The 15,014-nt window shown below is 48.2% G+C and overlaps 1 protein-coding gene across 2 annotated transcripts in view; it reads left to right on the forward strand.

The window, feature by feature from the left end:
• Nucleotides 1–1,333: 1,333 nt before the first annotated feature.
• PSME4 (proteasome activator subunit 4) overlaps nucleotides 1,334–15,014 on the forward strand; it is a 418,332-nt gene continuing 404,651 nt past the window's right edge. The window contains exon 1 of one of the 2 annotated variants that reach the window (XM_033936116.1): nucleotides 1,334–1,899. In XM_033936116.1, coding sequence (XP_033792007.1) covers nucleotides 1,700–1,899 — 200 coding nt within the window. In that variant the 5' untranslated portion in view covers nucleotides 1,334–1,699. The remainder of the gene's footprint in view (nucleotides 1,900–15,014) is intronic. The other variant, XM_033936117.1, reaches the window with a different exon arrangement.

A 15,014-nucleotide genomic window follows, 5' to 3' on the forward strand; every position in this document is an offset into this window, starting at 1 on the left:
ATCTGAAAGAGTTCTCCTTAATACATACCTTGGAATAGAGATTCAAACTTATATTCTCTGGTACCTACCCATAAAACTGCACCCTTTCCAGTGCTGACTACAGGACAGACAAATGTTCAGCCTTTTTAAAACTTAGGACCAAATGTAAGATCTGAATAAGAGGCTGAGGATGCCCCTTCTTGAATTTTGGGATGTGAATCTTTGCAAGCAATTCATGGGTCACCACAGTATGCAACCTGTCACTCCATACAATTAGGAGCAGCGCAGCATCATAATGAGTGGTTAAAAATGCAATTTAGTCAATCAGGGAAACATTCAGACCTCAGTTCTCCCACTGACACTCCTTGTGGCCTTGGGCAAGTTACTTCACTCCCCAGTAACCTCAGGTCCAAGTCCACATGGGAAATGGCAAGTAAGATTCAAGAAGGCCGGCTCTAAGGGATGCAAATAGGGTCGTTGGCTTGGGCCCCAAGCCTGTCTAAATCTGAGGAAGATACAACCTGCTGCTAGTCTTTGATGCCCCTTCCAAATTTCTACATAGCGCCCCAGTATAACACCACTCCTGAATCCAAGTGCTTTATCCCCAGGGTCAAAGCAGATGGATTAAACCACCCATTACAAAGAGGAGGCTTGTCTAGTCAAGGGAACCTATACAAGATTTTTATTTATCAGTTTTTTCAAAGTGGTTTTTTTAAGGCATATTTTACCATTGCTATTTGGTGCACAGCTGGCCTTATTATGCCTAGACTCAGCGGAGGAGAAAACAAAGGTAATTCCCAGCCTCTACAATTGCTATTTAGCAGAGAGCTGGCCTTATAGCCAATCATCCCTATGTTCACATATAGGTACTAGGTCCCAGTTCCTGTGCCCAGGACCCTGGAAACAAGCCTTGTGCATAAGTTATGAAAAAAGAAACATTTCAGACTAAGGTTCAGGTGCAACTGTATTTATAATTGAGCCTTCTTTAGACTCATAATGAGGGTTCATGTTTATTTAAAATTTGATAGCACCGCCTATAAAATTTCTAGGCGATGTACATAATAAAAAACATAATCATTACTTTACAGCTTACAATTAAACCAACTTAGACAAAGACTAACTTGATACAAAAGGAAAAAAATAGGAAAAGAACTACATTGGTTATAGGAAAGTAGTTATGTAGGGGAAGGTACAATAGGGATTAAGAGAGCTTGCTAATTACACCCATAGAACTGATTCCTATGCCTTAAATATATATTTTTTTTAATTAAAGACTGACACTCGGCAATCTTATTTCTGATGTGCCAGCTCGACTCCCGACAAGAGCAACATCCAACCGCCTCCTTTGTAACCGCAAACCCTTTCCCATCACCCTCCTCGACAAAGAATTCCCTCTCCGCCGGCCGCCGGCTCCCCGCAGAGGAGAACCAATGCGACGGGAAGTGACGTGCGAGGGCCAGTCACGAGCCGCCGGCCTGACGTCTCCTCTTTCGGTTGCTGGGTCGTCACTAACAGACTAGGCAGAAACTGAGAGCCGCGGGAAGAGCGGCTGCGGTGGGCGCAGAGCGCAGCCGGACCCGCGACACCCAGACAGAGAAGAGAAAAAAAGAGCTCGTAAAGGAACGAGGGGTCGCCTCCACTTCCTCAAAGAGTCAGGGGTTGGGGCGGCAGGAAGAGAGAGCGCGCGCGAGAGAGAGAGAGAGAGCGCGAGCCCCGGAGCATGAGCGCGGAGGAGCGGGCCGAGCGCCTAGGCTTCGCCCCTCAGAAGGAGATCGCCTACAACCGGCTCCTGCCCTACGCGGAGAGGCTCGACCGCGAGTCCAATGCGCTGCTGGCCGAGATCAAAGGCAACCTGGGCCGCGCCGTGCAGCTGCGCGAGCTCTGGCCCGGGGTGCTCTTCTGGACCAGGAAGCTTTCCACGTAAGTGGCGCCTCGGCGGGCCGGGAGCCAGGGCGAGGGCGCTGTGCCCGGGGCGCCGGCGTGACATTGCCGGCTTTCCGGCAGGGCCCCGGCTTTTGCTCGGCGCCCCGGATGTACAGCTTCGCAACCTTCCCAGGGAGCCTCCCTCTCCGGTTTTGCTCTGCTTTTGGTTCTCTTATTGTACCCAAGTCAAAACCGGCTTACATGTCGTGGGATTTGGGTTGCCTTTGTAGTCTTTGAAATGATTGATTTCTCTTTATTTATTTTGTTTCCCCTTTTCTTTATGGTAGAGTCAAATTTGTAGTAAAGGATAAATTGTAGCCGATTGCTTCTGCTTTATTTGAGACTAGCTACAATCTTACACGGATCTTCCACACGTAGTCTTAAAGAAGTATTACATGATAATTAATTTAGTTTCTCAAAAAGTATGTGCTACAAGAATTTTTAAGTTTGCAAACTTGGCTTTAATATTATTGTTAACTTAAAAACCATTAGATCCATAAGCTACCATTGAGAAAAAAGAGGCAAGCTGTTAAGATAACGCTTATCCTCTCAGAAATTGTATCTTTCTTCAATCTGAAAGTTATGGCAGTGTTGACCTTTTGATTTGGTTTTTAAATTGTTTATGTTAACTTTTTATTTTAGCTGATACTGGGCTTTTTGTTTGCAGTGTAGCCTATTGCAGTTTTGATGAATTTCTTGAATAAAAAGCAAGTAGAAGATTCTGGCTTGAGAAACAAAACATTTATATAAATAGAGCTTATATTCAAGTAACATAAGTGAATTCACTGTAATATGTCTGCTGCAGTTCAGAGTAATTCTGCTTTTGTATAAGCACTCTGCTTCTCTTGGACAGTATAATTGACAAATAAGAATAATAACCCTGACAGCTGTGTGTGTTTATTTGCCACCCAGGTTTCTTAATGTGGGGGCCTGTTTGTTTATTTTGAATTACCCCATGTTTAAGGCAGAGGTCACTATCTATATCTGTATCTAACATATTTTAAGTCTTGAGTTTGAGAAATATGTATTTGGAAAGATTGCATTAGCAGTGTGTTGTGTATATGAGATTCTTTAGGATAGAATTACATCTTGAACTAGTCACTAATAAAAGTTGTAAAGTCTCGAGGCTGTGTTTGATATTTAGTACTTGTTTTGACACAGTGTGACATAGTCTTCCCATGCTAGTGTTGTCATGTGTAGGTTGTTTTTAGAATAGCTCCAATGGCCATTTTACTTAACAGACAGGCGGAAGAACTAGAAGAGTACATAACACAAATGGATTTATCTGAAACTAGTGCATATTTCTGTAAAACAGTGTAGGAAAAATTTATGTCTAGGCCAAACACACACGAGACCAAATATCACCATTTCTAGTTCTGTTCCTTGGTGAGATAACTATTACAAAATTATTTTTTGATTACTTATACAGTCCTTAATTTTATTTAGCCCAAATTATTGTTAATAATTGGCTTAATAGGGCACAACTGATTGATATAGGGAGAAAGTCATGGCTTGAATAAAATGAATTTGTAAAAATAAGAGTACAAAGTTCTGCATTTTTGGATCTTGTATACTGACAATGTTAATTTAGAAGTGTTTGCAATCACATTTTCATCTGTAGACTGAGGGCTCCTTTTACAAAGGTACGCTAGAATTTTTTGTGCATGCACCGGATTAATGCACGCTATAGTGTGCGCTAACTGAAAAACTACCGCCTTCTTAAAAGGAGGCGGTAGCAGCTAGTGCACGGGGCAATTTAGTGTGCGCTATTCTGCACGTCAAGGCCCTAACGCACCTTTGTAAAAGGATCCCTGAACCTGGAGAGAAGCGAGGGTTTCTAGTTATTCAGGCCAGTTGATCTATTTCCTTGGAAAAACGGAGACTTAGAGGGGACATGATAGAAACTTACAAGATCATGAAGGGTATAGACAAGGTTGAGAGGGACAGATTCTTCAGACTGGCGGGGGCAACAATAACAAGAGGGCACTGGAAGAAATTGAAGGGAGACAGATTCAGAACAAATGCTAGGAAGTTCTTCTTCACTCAGAGGGTGGTGGACACCTGGAACGCACTTCCAGAAGAGGTGGTAGAGCAGAGTACGATTTTGGGGTTCAAAACGAGATTGGACGAATTCCTGAAGGTAAGAGGGATTGAGGGGTATGGTTATTAGGATACCATACAAGGCAAAATGTTTTAAGTAAAAGATCACTAACAGGTCTTTGACCTGGAGGGCCGCCGCGGGAGCGGGCAGCTGGGCATGATGGACCTATGGTCTGACTCTGCAGAGGCGATGCTTATGTTCTTATGTTCTAATGAGTGGTAGGTTGATCTGGAGAAGTATTAACTTGGGTTGCTGGGTAACTTCACTAAACATCTTCTTGGATAATCTTCTTGGATTATTAAATTAGATCAGACAAATTTGGGATAGTGGCCGAGATGTTGTTTTATTTTCCTTAGATATGTCGGCAGCCTTTGACGTGGTGGATCACAATATCTTGTTACAATGTTTAGAAGATCTGCAAGTCAACGGTCTGGCTCTTCTAGTTTCAAGTTTCTTTATTTTTGATATACCGTTTATCATACAGATCTAAACGGTTTACAATAAAATGAAATGTATATAAAAAAGAAATATTTAAAAAATAAAAACTTATCTAAACTAAGGGCTCCTTTTACAAAGCCGCACTAGCGGGTTTAATATGCGCAACTTTTCATCACGCGCTAACCCCTGCGCTGGCCGAAAAACTACCGCCTGCTCGAAAGGAGGCGGTAGCGACTAGCGCGGCCGGTGGTTTAGTGCGTGCTATTACACTAAACCGCTAGCGCAGCTTTGTAAAAGGAGCCCTAAGAAAATGGGGAACATTTGTTATCCCAGGACAAGCAGGCATGATATTCTCACATGTGGGTGACGTCATCTACTGAGCCCTGATGCGGAAGCATTTTCAAGCAAACTTGATTGAAGATTTAAGTTTGCTCTGCTGCTCCACGCATGCGTGCCTTCCTGCTCCACTAGGGGGTGCATCCCCTCATGGTCTCCAGTTCAAAATTTTCCGCTAAGCCTAGAAGTCGTGTTTTTCAGGCTCTGCCCCAACTGCCTTCTAGCACCGCGATTTTTCTTGTTTTTTTCTCGATTAAGTCGCTGTGCGCGAATTCTTTACTTTTCAACTTGATTCCTGCTTCATTTTTGACGACCCGGAGGCTTCCGGGTCCCCGTGGCCGCGTGGCTACTCGAGCCGCGGCTACTTTCGATTCTATGTCCCGGCCTTTGACCGGCTTTAAAAAGTACACCCGGTGTGAGCGGCTTCTTTCCATCACAGACCCGCATCGCCGGTGCATCCTCTGCCTGGGGGCGGCTCATCCAACCGACTCCTGCCCCCAGTGCGCTACTTTCCAGAACCGGGCCCTCCGTCGAAGAAAAGCCCGCATGGCGGACCTTTTCGCCCCGGACCAACCCTCTACCTCGGCCTCGAGGTCGGCCCCGGCCTCGGCTCCTGCCTTGACCTCGGCCCCGAATATCTCGGCACCGCCCCGAGACCCGAATCCGAAGCCCTCGGGACAGCAGAAAGCCTCGGCCCCGGGTAAGTCCCCTCTTCCTTCTTCAGGTTCCATAACATCGAAGAAGCCAGCCTCGGGGACACCGTCGACGCATGGCGGAAGCCCCATGCTTACAGCCCCGGCTAAGCCCTCCAAGCCTTCGGGCCGTGCCTCCACCACACGGGAATACTCTGATACGAGGTCGCCCCCGGTGGAGTGCACCGAGGCAGTGGACATGCCTTCGATGCTGTCCGTGCCCGTCTTCCAGGACCTACTTCGAGCGATGATCTCGTCGGAGCTGTCCGCTGCAATGGCCCAGTTACAATCGGCCTCGACCTCGACCCCATAGGTGCCAGACCAGCCTGAGCCTCGCATCGAGCAACCTCGGGGAAAAGTGCGCAAGCTTCGCCGCATCCCATCCTCCTCGGACTCCTCGCCGAGGCGCCCGAGACGCTCTCCCTCCGCAGACCGCCGCAGGGCAAAACGTCGTGCTAAAACGACAGAAACCTCGATCAGCTGTACCTCCAAGAAGGCCCGAGGTTCACCAACTCTACGAGGCCGTTCTCCTACACCTCGTACGGGACCACTAAGGGTGGCTGAGTTATCACTCTCCAACCCGCGCCTCCTCCGAACTCCCCCTCGGACCGGGACATCTCCGAGGGAGTCCGGGTCGAGGTCACCGATTTGACATCGATCGGTACCCCGAACCCCGGCATCGTCTCCGAGGGGCTCCTCGAGACGCCGAAGATCGACGACCCCGGAACACTCTCACAGTGCTTCCCCGGTCTCGGAGCGTGGATCGGAGCAGGAACCTCGCTACTCGAGGGAAGCCTCCCCATCCTTCTCCACCCGACAGAGGTCTTGTTCACCGACCCCGCACGGGGCCCCGGGAACATCCCGCCCATCCTTCACTCGCTTTGTCCAGGACATGGGCCACGCTTTGGACTTAGACCTCCAGTCCGACTCCAGATACTCTAAGGCAGGGGTGTCGAAGTCGGTCCTCGAGGGCCGCAATCCAGTCGGGTTTTCAAGATTTCCCCAATGAATATGCATGAGATCTATGTGCATGCACTGCTTTCAATGCATATTCATTGGGGAAATTCTGAAAACCCGACTGGATTGCGGCCCTCGAGGACCAACTTCGACACCTGTGCTCTAAGGAGTACCTAGCGGAGCTGGATATGCCATCACTGCCCAGAGAGTCCCTTCGCTTACCACCTAACCCGGTACTCCAACAGGCCTTCTTCAGGAACCTGGAGACCCCCTACATGGTCACAGCCGTACCCTCCAAAATGGAGACCAAGTACCGCACAGTACCCTACCCGGGATTCGAACAACCACAGCTCTCCCACCAGTCGCTGCTAGTAGAATCCTCCTTGAAAAAGGCTCACCCATCCCGGGTCTCAGCTGCGGTCCCCCCAGGCCGAGAGGGCCGAACCCTGGACAAGTTCGGCAGGAGACTATATCAAAATGCAATGATGGCCTCTAGGGTGCAAAGCTACACTTTCACCTTCACATCCTACCTCAAACACCTCATTGGACTATTGAGAGCCTTTGAGACTGACCTACCGGCCTCCCGGCAAGGAGCATTTGACCTGCTTTTAGAGTCCCTCTCCAACCTGCGCCTCCATCTATTCCACGCGGCCTACGATGGCTTCGAACTCTCCTCCAGAGAGGCAGCCTTTGCTATCGCCATGCGCCGACTAGCTTGGCTGCGCCTGGTCGACATGGACCCCAACTTGCAGGACCGGTTGGCTAACCTCCCCTGCGTGGGAAAAGAACTGTTCGATGACACTATCGAGGCGGCTACAAAACGCCTCTCCGAACACGAACGCTCGTTCGCCTCCCTCGTCCGGCAAAAGCCTAAACCGACCGCGTCCAGGCCGTTCAGGGCCCCTCCGCGCCGATACCCACAAAAATCCACTCCTGCCTTTTCGCGGCCTCCACCCAGGCGCCCACAGGCCCACCATCGGGCTCTACCCAAGTCCCAACCGCCTGCGACTACCAAACCATCCCCGTCCTTTTGACGGGATACGCGGAAGGGGGCGGGCCCCCTCCGCCATAATCCCAGGCCTCCTTCCCATCGGGGGTCGCCTCAAAGACTTTTATCCTCGCTGGGAACAAGTCACGTCGGACGCATGGGTCCTTGGCGTGATCTCATCAGGATACTCTCTCAACTTTCGGGCCATTCCTCCGGACAACCCCCCAAGGAATTGCCCTCCCAACCGGACGCAGCTACCCCTACTCCTCTCCGAAGCTCGAGACCTGCTTCGCCTAAGAGCAGTGGAGAAGGTTCCCCCCGGCCAACGGGGGAAGGGCTTCTACTCCCGTTACTTCCTGGTACCGAAGAAAACGGGAGACCTACGCCCAATACTAGACTTGAGACGCCTCAACAAATTTCTGGTACGGGAAAAATTTCGGATGCTTTCCCTACCGACCCTCTACCCCCTGATCAACGAGGGCGACTGGCTCTGCTCCCTCGATCTGAAGGAGGCGTACACACATGTCCCAGTGCACCCCGCTCACCGCAAGTTCTTGCGTTTTCAGGTAGGGGACTGGCACCTACAATACCGTGTCCTCCCCTTTGGCCTAGCATCGTCACCTCGGGTCTTCACCAAGTGCCTCGTGGTGGTCGCAGCTTCCTTACGCTCCCAGGGCCTTCAGGTATTCCCCTACCTGGACGACTGGCTGATCAAAGCCCCGTCCAGGGAAGGGGTTATCTCAGCGACCCAACAGACTATTATCTACCTACAAAGTCTGGGGTTCGAGATAAACTTCCCAAAATCCCAACTACGCCCCTCCCAGTCCCTACAGTTCATCGGGGCCACGCTGGATACGGTTCGCCTCCGTTCCTTCCTCCCCCCTCCAAGCCTAGAGGCGTTAGTAAGTCTGAGTCGAAGGATTTCCCTGCTGACCTCGGTATCAGCTCGGCAGATGATGATTCTTCTGGGCCACATGGCCTCCACCGTCCTTGTCACAGCCTTCGCCCGCCTCCATCTGAGAATTCCTCAATGGACCCTGGCCTCTCAATGGCGTCAAGACCGGGACCCGATCGACCGTCCCGTGACAGTGACGCCTTCCTTGCAACGATTGCTCCGCTGGTGGGCCGACTCTTCAAATCTTTCCAAAGGTTTGCTCTTCCTCACCCCACCCCACAGCAAGGTACTCACCACGGACTCGTCGGAGTACGCTTGGGGAGCCCATCTGGACGGCCTACGCACTCAAGGGATGTGGTCAGCAGAGGACCGTTGCTGCCACATCAACGTGCTAGAGCTTCGGGCCATCTATCTCGCAGCTGTAGCTTTTCAACATCTGCTCCACGACCGAGTGGTTCTCATCCAAACCGACAACCAGGTAGCAATGTACTACATAAACAAACAAGGGGGAACAGGGTCTTGGTCCCTTTGTCGGGAAGCTCTGCGCCTCTGGAAATGGGCAATCTCCAACAACACCTTCCTTCGAGCGGTGTACATACAAGGAGAACAAAACTGTCTGGCGGACAGACTCAGCCGCCTCCTCCAGCCACACGAGTGGTCACTGCACTCTCAGATTCTACGACAAGTGTTCGAAAAGTGGGGGACACCTCAAATAGATCTATTCGCGTCCCCCCACAACCACAAGCTGCCTCTCTTCTGCTCCCGGATGTACTCCCCGGACCGGCTCGAGGCCGACGCCTTCCTCCTCGACTGGGAGGGAAGGTTCCTGTACGCGTTCCCGCTGTTTCCTCTGATACTGCAGACGCTGGTCCACCTGAAAACAGTACAAGCCACCCTGATCCTGATTGCCCCGCGCTGGCCACGCCAGCCATGGTTTTCCCTTCTACTTCAACTCAGTGTCAGAGATCCACTGCCTCTGCCTCTGTTTCCCTCTCTACTATCACAGGGTCAGGGTTCGCTGTTACATCCCAATCTTCAATCTCTTCATCTGAATGCTTGGTTTCTCTCCCCCTGACTGCTCTCCCCGTGTCTCAATCAGTCAAGGAGATATTGGAGGCCTCTAGAAAAACCTCGACGAGAACCTGCTACTCCCAAAAGTGGACCAGATTCTCAACCTGGTGCTCCTCCCACAGCCAGGACCCAGTGTCGGTCCCTGTCCCTCTGGTCCTTGACTATCTACTTCAATTATCTCATTCCGGCCTAAAGACCAACTCCATTCGAGTACACCTCAGTGCGATCGCGGCCTTTCATCAGCCCCTGGAAGGGAAAGCCCTCTCGCTCCATCCCTTAGTCTCTCGCTTCATGAAGGGTCTTCTGAATGTCCACCCTCCTCTCAAACCTCCTCCGGTGGTTTGGGACCTTAACGTGGTTCTGGCTCAACTAATGAAACCCCCATTTGAGCCCCTAGACAAATGCCATCCAAAATTCCTCACTTGGAAGGTGATTTTCCTGCTCGCGCTCACTTCCGCCCGATGGGTTAGTGAGTTACAAGCTCTGGTAGCGGACCCACCCTTCACGGTATTCCATCACGACAAGGTGGTACTCTGCACCCATCCAAAGTTCTTGCCTAAAGTAGTGTCTGATTTTCATCTCAATCAGTCCATTGTCTTACCTGTGTTCTTTCCCAAGCCCCACTCTCACCCCGGAGAAGTGGCGCTCCACACTCTTGACTGCAAGAGAGCGTTGGCCTTTTACCTCCAATGCACTCAGTCACACCGGAAGGTCCCACAACTGTTTTTGTCCTTCGACCCAAACCGGTTAGGTCACCCAGTTTCCAAACGCACCTTGTCCAACTGGTTGGCCGATTGCATGTCCTTTTGCTACGCTCAGGCTGGTCTCGCGCTGCATGGTCGAGTAACGGGACACAAAGTCCGAGCGATGGCAGCCTCCGTAGCTTTCCTCAGGTCCACACCTATTGAGGAAATCTGCAAGGCTGCCACATGGTCTTCGGTTCATACCTTTACCTCCCACTACTGTCTGGACTCACTGTCCAGGAGCGATGGCCGGTTCGGCCAATCGGTTTTACGAAATCTATTTGCTTAAATTGCCAACTTCCCTCCATCCCTTTTCAGATAGCTTGGAGGTCACCCACATGTGAGAATATCATGCCTGCTTGTCCTGGGATAAAGCACAGTTACTTACCGTAACAGGTGTTATCCAGGGACAGCACAACCCGCCCACCTCCCCAAGGTTGGCTTCTTTGCTAGTTAAATGAACTGGAGACCACGAGGGGATGCACCCCCTAGTGGAGCAGGAAGGCACGCATGCGTGGAGCAGCAGAGCAAACTTAAATCTTCAATCAAGTTTGCTTGAAAATGCTTCCGCATCGGGGCTCCGTAGATGACGTCACCCACATGTGAGAATATATGCCTGCTGTCCCTGGATAACACCTGTTACGGTAAGTAACTGTGCTGTTTGTCATACCTGGCTGACCGCACTTACTCAGTAAATTATTCCAACACTTTTTCTCATCCTTAACCAATGAAATCAGATGTACCACAGGGTTCTATCCTGGGTCCATTAATATTTTCCTTGCACTACTCACTCCCATTCTTCAGTCCTTGGGCTTTACATTCTACATTTAGGCAGACGATATTCAGTTTATCTTTCCCCTAGATACATATTCTCTTGTATCCTACTCATCAATTTCTGCAAAGTTGGATGCCATTGCAGAGTGGCTTACTAAAAATAAGCTCAAGGTCAATTTTCAAAAGACAGCAGTGTTGCTTTTTTCCTTAAATAATTTACTAGAACACATACTATATTTCACCATGAAAGGAGTCTGCATAGAATTCTCATCCAAAACCTTAGGTGTAACAATAGATAACACCCTAAGTTTTCATTTTCATATTTCTAGATTGGTTTCTTAATCTTTCTATGCTTTCAGACAAATTCGATCCATTCGCTCATTTCTTCAACAAAGTTCACTCCATATTCTTATACATTCCCTCGTTCTGAGCAAACTTGCCTATTGTAATTCCATTTTCATTTGGCTTCCGAAATATCGATTATATCATTTACAATTAGTCCAGAACACTGCTGTAAAATTACTTCATCGCTTTTCTAAGTTTGATCACATCACACTACGTCTAAAATCAGAACACATCCTACCAATGTCATATCACATCCCTTCAAGACAAAGTTAGACAAGTTTCTGTTGAAGAACGTGCGCTGGTAGGGCTAGTCTCAGTTAGGGTGCTGGTCTTAGACCAGAGGGCTGCCACATGAGCAGACTGATGGGCATGATGGACCACTGGTCTGACTCAGCAGTGGCAATTCTTATGTTCTTATGTTATGTTCTTATGTTCTTTTTAAATATAATATTCTTTCTCATCAGATTCTATCAAGTGGTCTTTCTTCTTTTCTATATATTGTATTTTTTTGCTCCATAAGACGCACCTGAGATAAGAACATAAGAATTACCGCTGCTGGGTCAGACCAGTGGTCCATCCTGCCCAGCAGTCCGCTTACACGGTGGCCCCCAGGTCAAAGACCAGTGCTCTAAAATGAGTCCAGCCTCACCTGTGTACATCCCAGTTCAGCAGGAACTTGTCTAGCTCAGTCTTGAAACCCTGGAGGGTGTTTTCTCCTGCAACAGACTCTGGAAGAGCGTTCCAGCTCTCCACGTGAAGAACTTCCTTACGTTTGTACATAATTTATCCCCTTTCAACTTTAGAGAATGCTCTCTTGTTCTCCCTACCTTGGAGAGTGTGAACAGTCTGTCTTTATCTACTAAGTCTATTCCATTCAGTATTTTGAATGTTTCGATCATGTCTCCTCTCAGACTCCACTTTTCAAAGGAGAAAAGGCCCAGTTTCTCTAATCTCTCACTGTACGGAAGCTCCTCTAGCCCCTTAGTCATTTTAGTTGCTCTTCTCTGGACTCTTTCGAGTAGTACCGTGTCTTTCTTCATGTATGACGACCAGTGCTGGCTGTAGTACTCCAGGTGAGGGCGCACCATGGCCTGGTAGACACATAAGACACACCCTAGATTTAGAGGAAAACAAGGAAAAAAACATTCTTTGCCCTGCCAGGCTCTACCCCAACCCCACATTCCTTGCTAGGCTCTGCACCCTGTCCCCCCTCTGGTGGTCTAGTAGTAGGCCGGGACAGGGCACAGATGTCAAGACAGTAAGTAACAACTTTAGACAAATATAGTGCAAAATATAGACAGCAGATATAAATTCTCAAAACTGACACATTTTGATCACTAAATTGAAAATAAAATCATTTTTCCTACCTTTGTTGTCTGGTGATTTGTTTCTTTCCTTCCTCAGGCCCAACAGTTATCCCTTCCTCCCTCCCTCCTATGTTCCCCTCACTGCCTTCCAGCCTCTGTCCTCTTCCCCACCCCCAAGCCCGTCTGCTCACTGGATTTAATTACCTCCTGCTGCTGCCGCTGTGAGGACACGACGAAGCAGCAAGGGGGGACGACTCCTGGCTCAGCAGCAGGTCAAACTCATCAATGTGGCACCGCAAGCCATGGTCTCGCTGTGGCTCGTGAGTGAGGGACGAATGGAATGAATTGCTGGGAAAGACCAGGTGGGTGTAGTGATTGCATGCTGCCAGCCCAGAAGCTTTACCCCTGATGTCAATTCTGATGTTGAAGGTAAGACTTCTGGGCCGGTGGCGTGCAATCGCTGCACCCGCCTGGCCTTTACCTTCCTCTACTTGTGGCAACAAGCGACCAGTAGCAGCAGCAGCAGTGGGTGGGTGGCGGTCTAAATAAGGTAATGGGGGTGGGTATTCGCTCCATAGATGCACCCTTTTTTCCACCCACTTTTTTGGGGGGGAAAAAAGTGTGTCTTATGGAGCAAAAAATACGGTAGTTTTCTGGTTTCAGACTCGCCAAAAGTCTTTACGATCTTCACAACAACAGTTATTAGTCATTCCCTCTTCCTTGATTTTCTGTCATGGCTCCCACTCTCTGGAATTCTCTGCCTTTTTATCTCCATTCAGAAAAATCATTTGCGAATTTCAAGTCACAACTAAAGGAATACTACTTCTCCTTGGCTTTCTGTTCTTAATCTTCTGGGTAACCTTTCTCTAAAGTTCCATCTTTGGATTTATCTCAACTAATGTGGACAGAACTAACTTTAATTTTTTCCCTTACCATATTCATTCCTTCCCTTTCCCCAGCCTTTTTTGTTTATTGTAACCTATCGACTCTATCCTTTCCTCATATTTCCTAGTTGGCTTGATTGTTTAACTGTATTTTATGTTCCCTACCCTATTTAATTTTTATATTTATTTATTTTAAACTTTTATTGTAAACCGCTTAGATTTACCCTGGGTTTTATATTTGTGGTATATTAAATAAATTGAACTTAAACTAATTCATCCCTAATTTGCCCTAATTTGCCATTCTTTGCTTATTAATTTGAATATTTTTATTGATGTAATTGTCTATTTCTTATGTTTGACTTATTCTTGCTGTACATCGTCTTGAGTGAATTCCTTCAAAAAGGCAGTAAATAAATTCTAATAAATATTTTGCTAGAGCAAGTTTAACAAATAAACCCCCTCTTTTATGAAACTGCAATAGCAGTTTCTAGCGTGGGGAGCCGTGCTGAATGGCCCGTCCTGCTCCGGACACTCATAGGAACTCAATGAGTCTCGGGAGCAGCGCGGCTCCCCGTGCTAGAAACTGCTATCGCAGTTTCATAAAAGGAGGCCATCATGTAAGAAAAGATGGTAAGGAATCCTTTCCCGGGGGGGAGGGGGGCAGCAGTTTGTTGCCACAGTTGTTTAATATTTACCTTAGTCCACTGGTTAATTATTTAGCAGATTGGGATTTTTTTTGGCTGTCTTATTTGGACAGTCCAGACACATTGTTCTCCAGCCCCAGGCGCCAGTCAGTAGCCACTTCAGTGGCATTGGTATGAAGCCTACTCCCCTGCAGCCATTGTCATGTCCTGCTAGGAGCCTGCCTGGGGTCTCCTTTCCAGCACTTCACCATGTGCACAGTGATCGGGGCCTGTAGATTTCTCTGAAATATCTGGAGAGGAAACTTTCTCTGCACTGTATTTAATACTGGTGCTCACTAGTTAAATGTTTTATATTTCATTCTGATGGATTTTATGGTTTGGTATGGGGGGGGGGGGGTCTGTTGGACTGTATAATTTAGATGTAATTTCATTTATTAAGATTCTGTTCTATTGTACCTACAGAGAGTTAGACATTTTGATTTGTACATAATTACAATACAGTGTTGCTTGTAAACATACTAGATTCTGTGGTCCAGCTTGTTAGGAATACTTTTTACCTTGTAATTAAAAAGTAGTTTTGAGAGCTGTACCTTTTACCAATACTTTTACTTTTTAAGTACTTTTAAGAAAGTAACTACCCCATCTCTGCTTTTTTAATTCCTTAGCCCAGCCATACCACTCCAGCTCTGACTGGCTACTTCAGGTCCCTGTCATGCTAATAGATAAGAACATAAGAAGTTGCCTCCACTGGGTCAGACCAGAGGTCCATCGCGCCCAGCGGTCCGCTCCCGCGGCGGCCCATCAGGTCTATGACCTGTGAAGTGGTTCCTGACCATTTCTATAACCTACTTCTGCTTCTGTCCTGGTTTCAGCTTTCTTGCAGCGGGTTTTAATCAAGGATTTTTCAGTATGTTCTTCATTCATTGTCCCTTCTGTC

Source organism: Geotrypetes seraphini, chromosome 3 (assembly GCF_902459505.1).
Source record: "Geotrypetes seraphini chromosome 3, aGeoSer1.1, whole genome shotgun sequence".
Classification (NCBI taxonomy): Eukaryota; Metazoa; Chordata; class Amphibia; order Gymnophiona; family Dermophiidae; genus Geotrypetes; species Geotrypetes seraphini.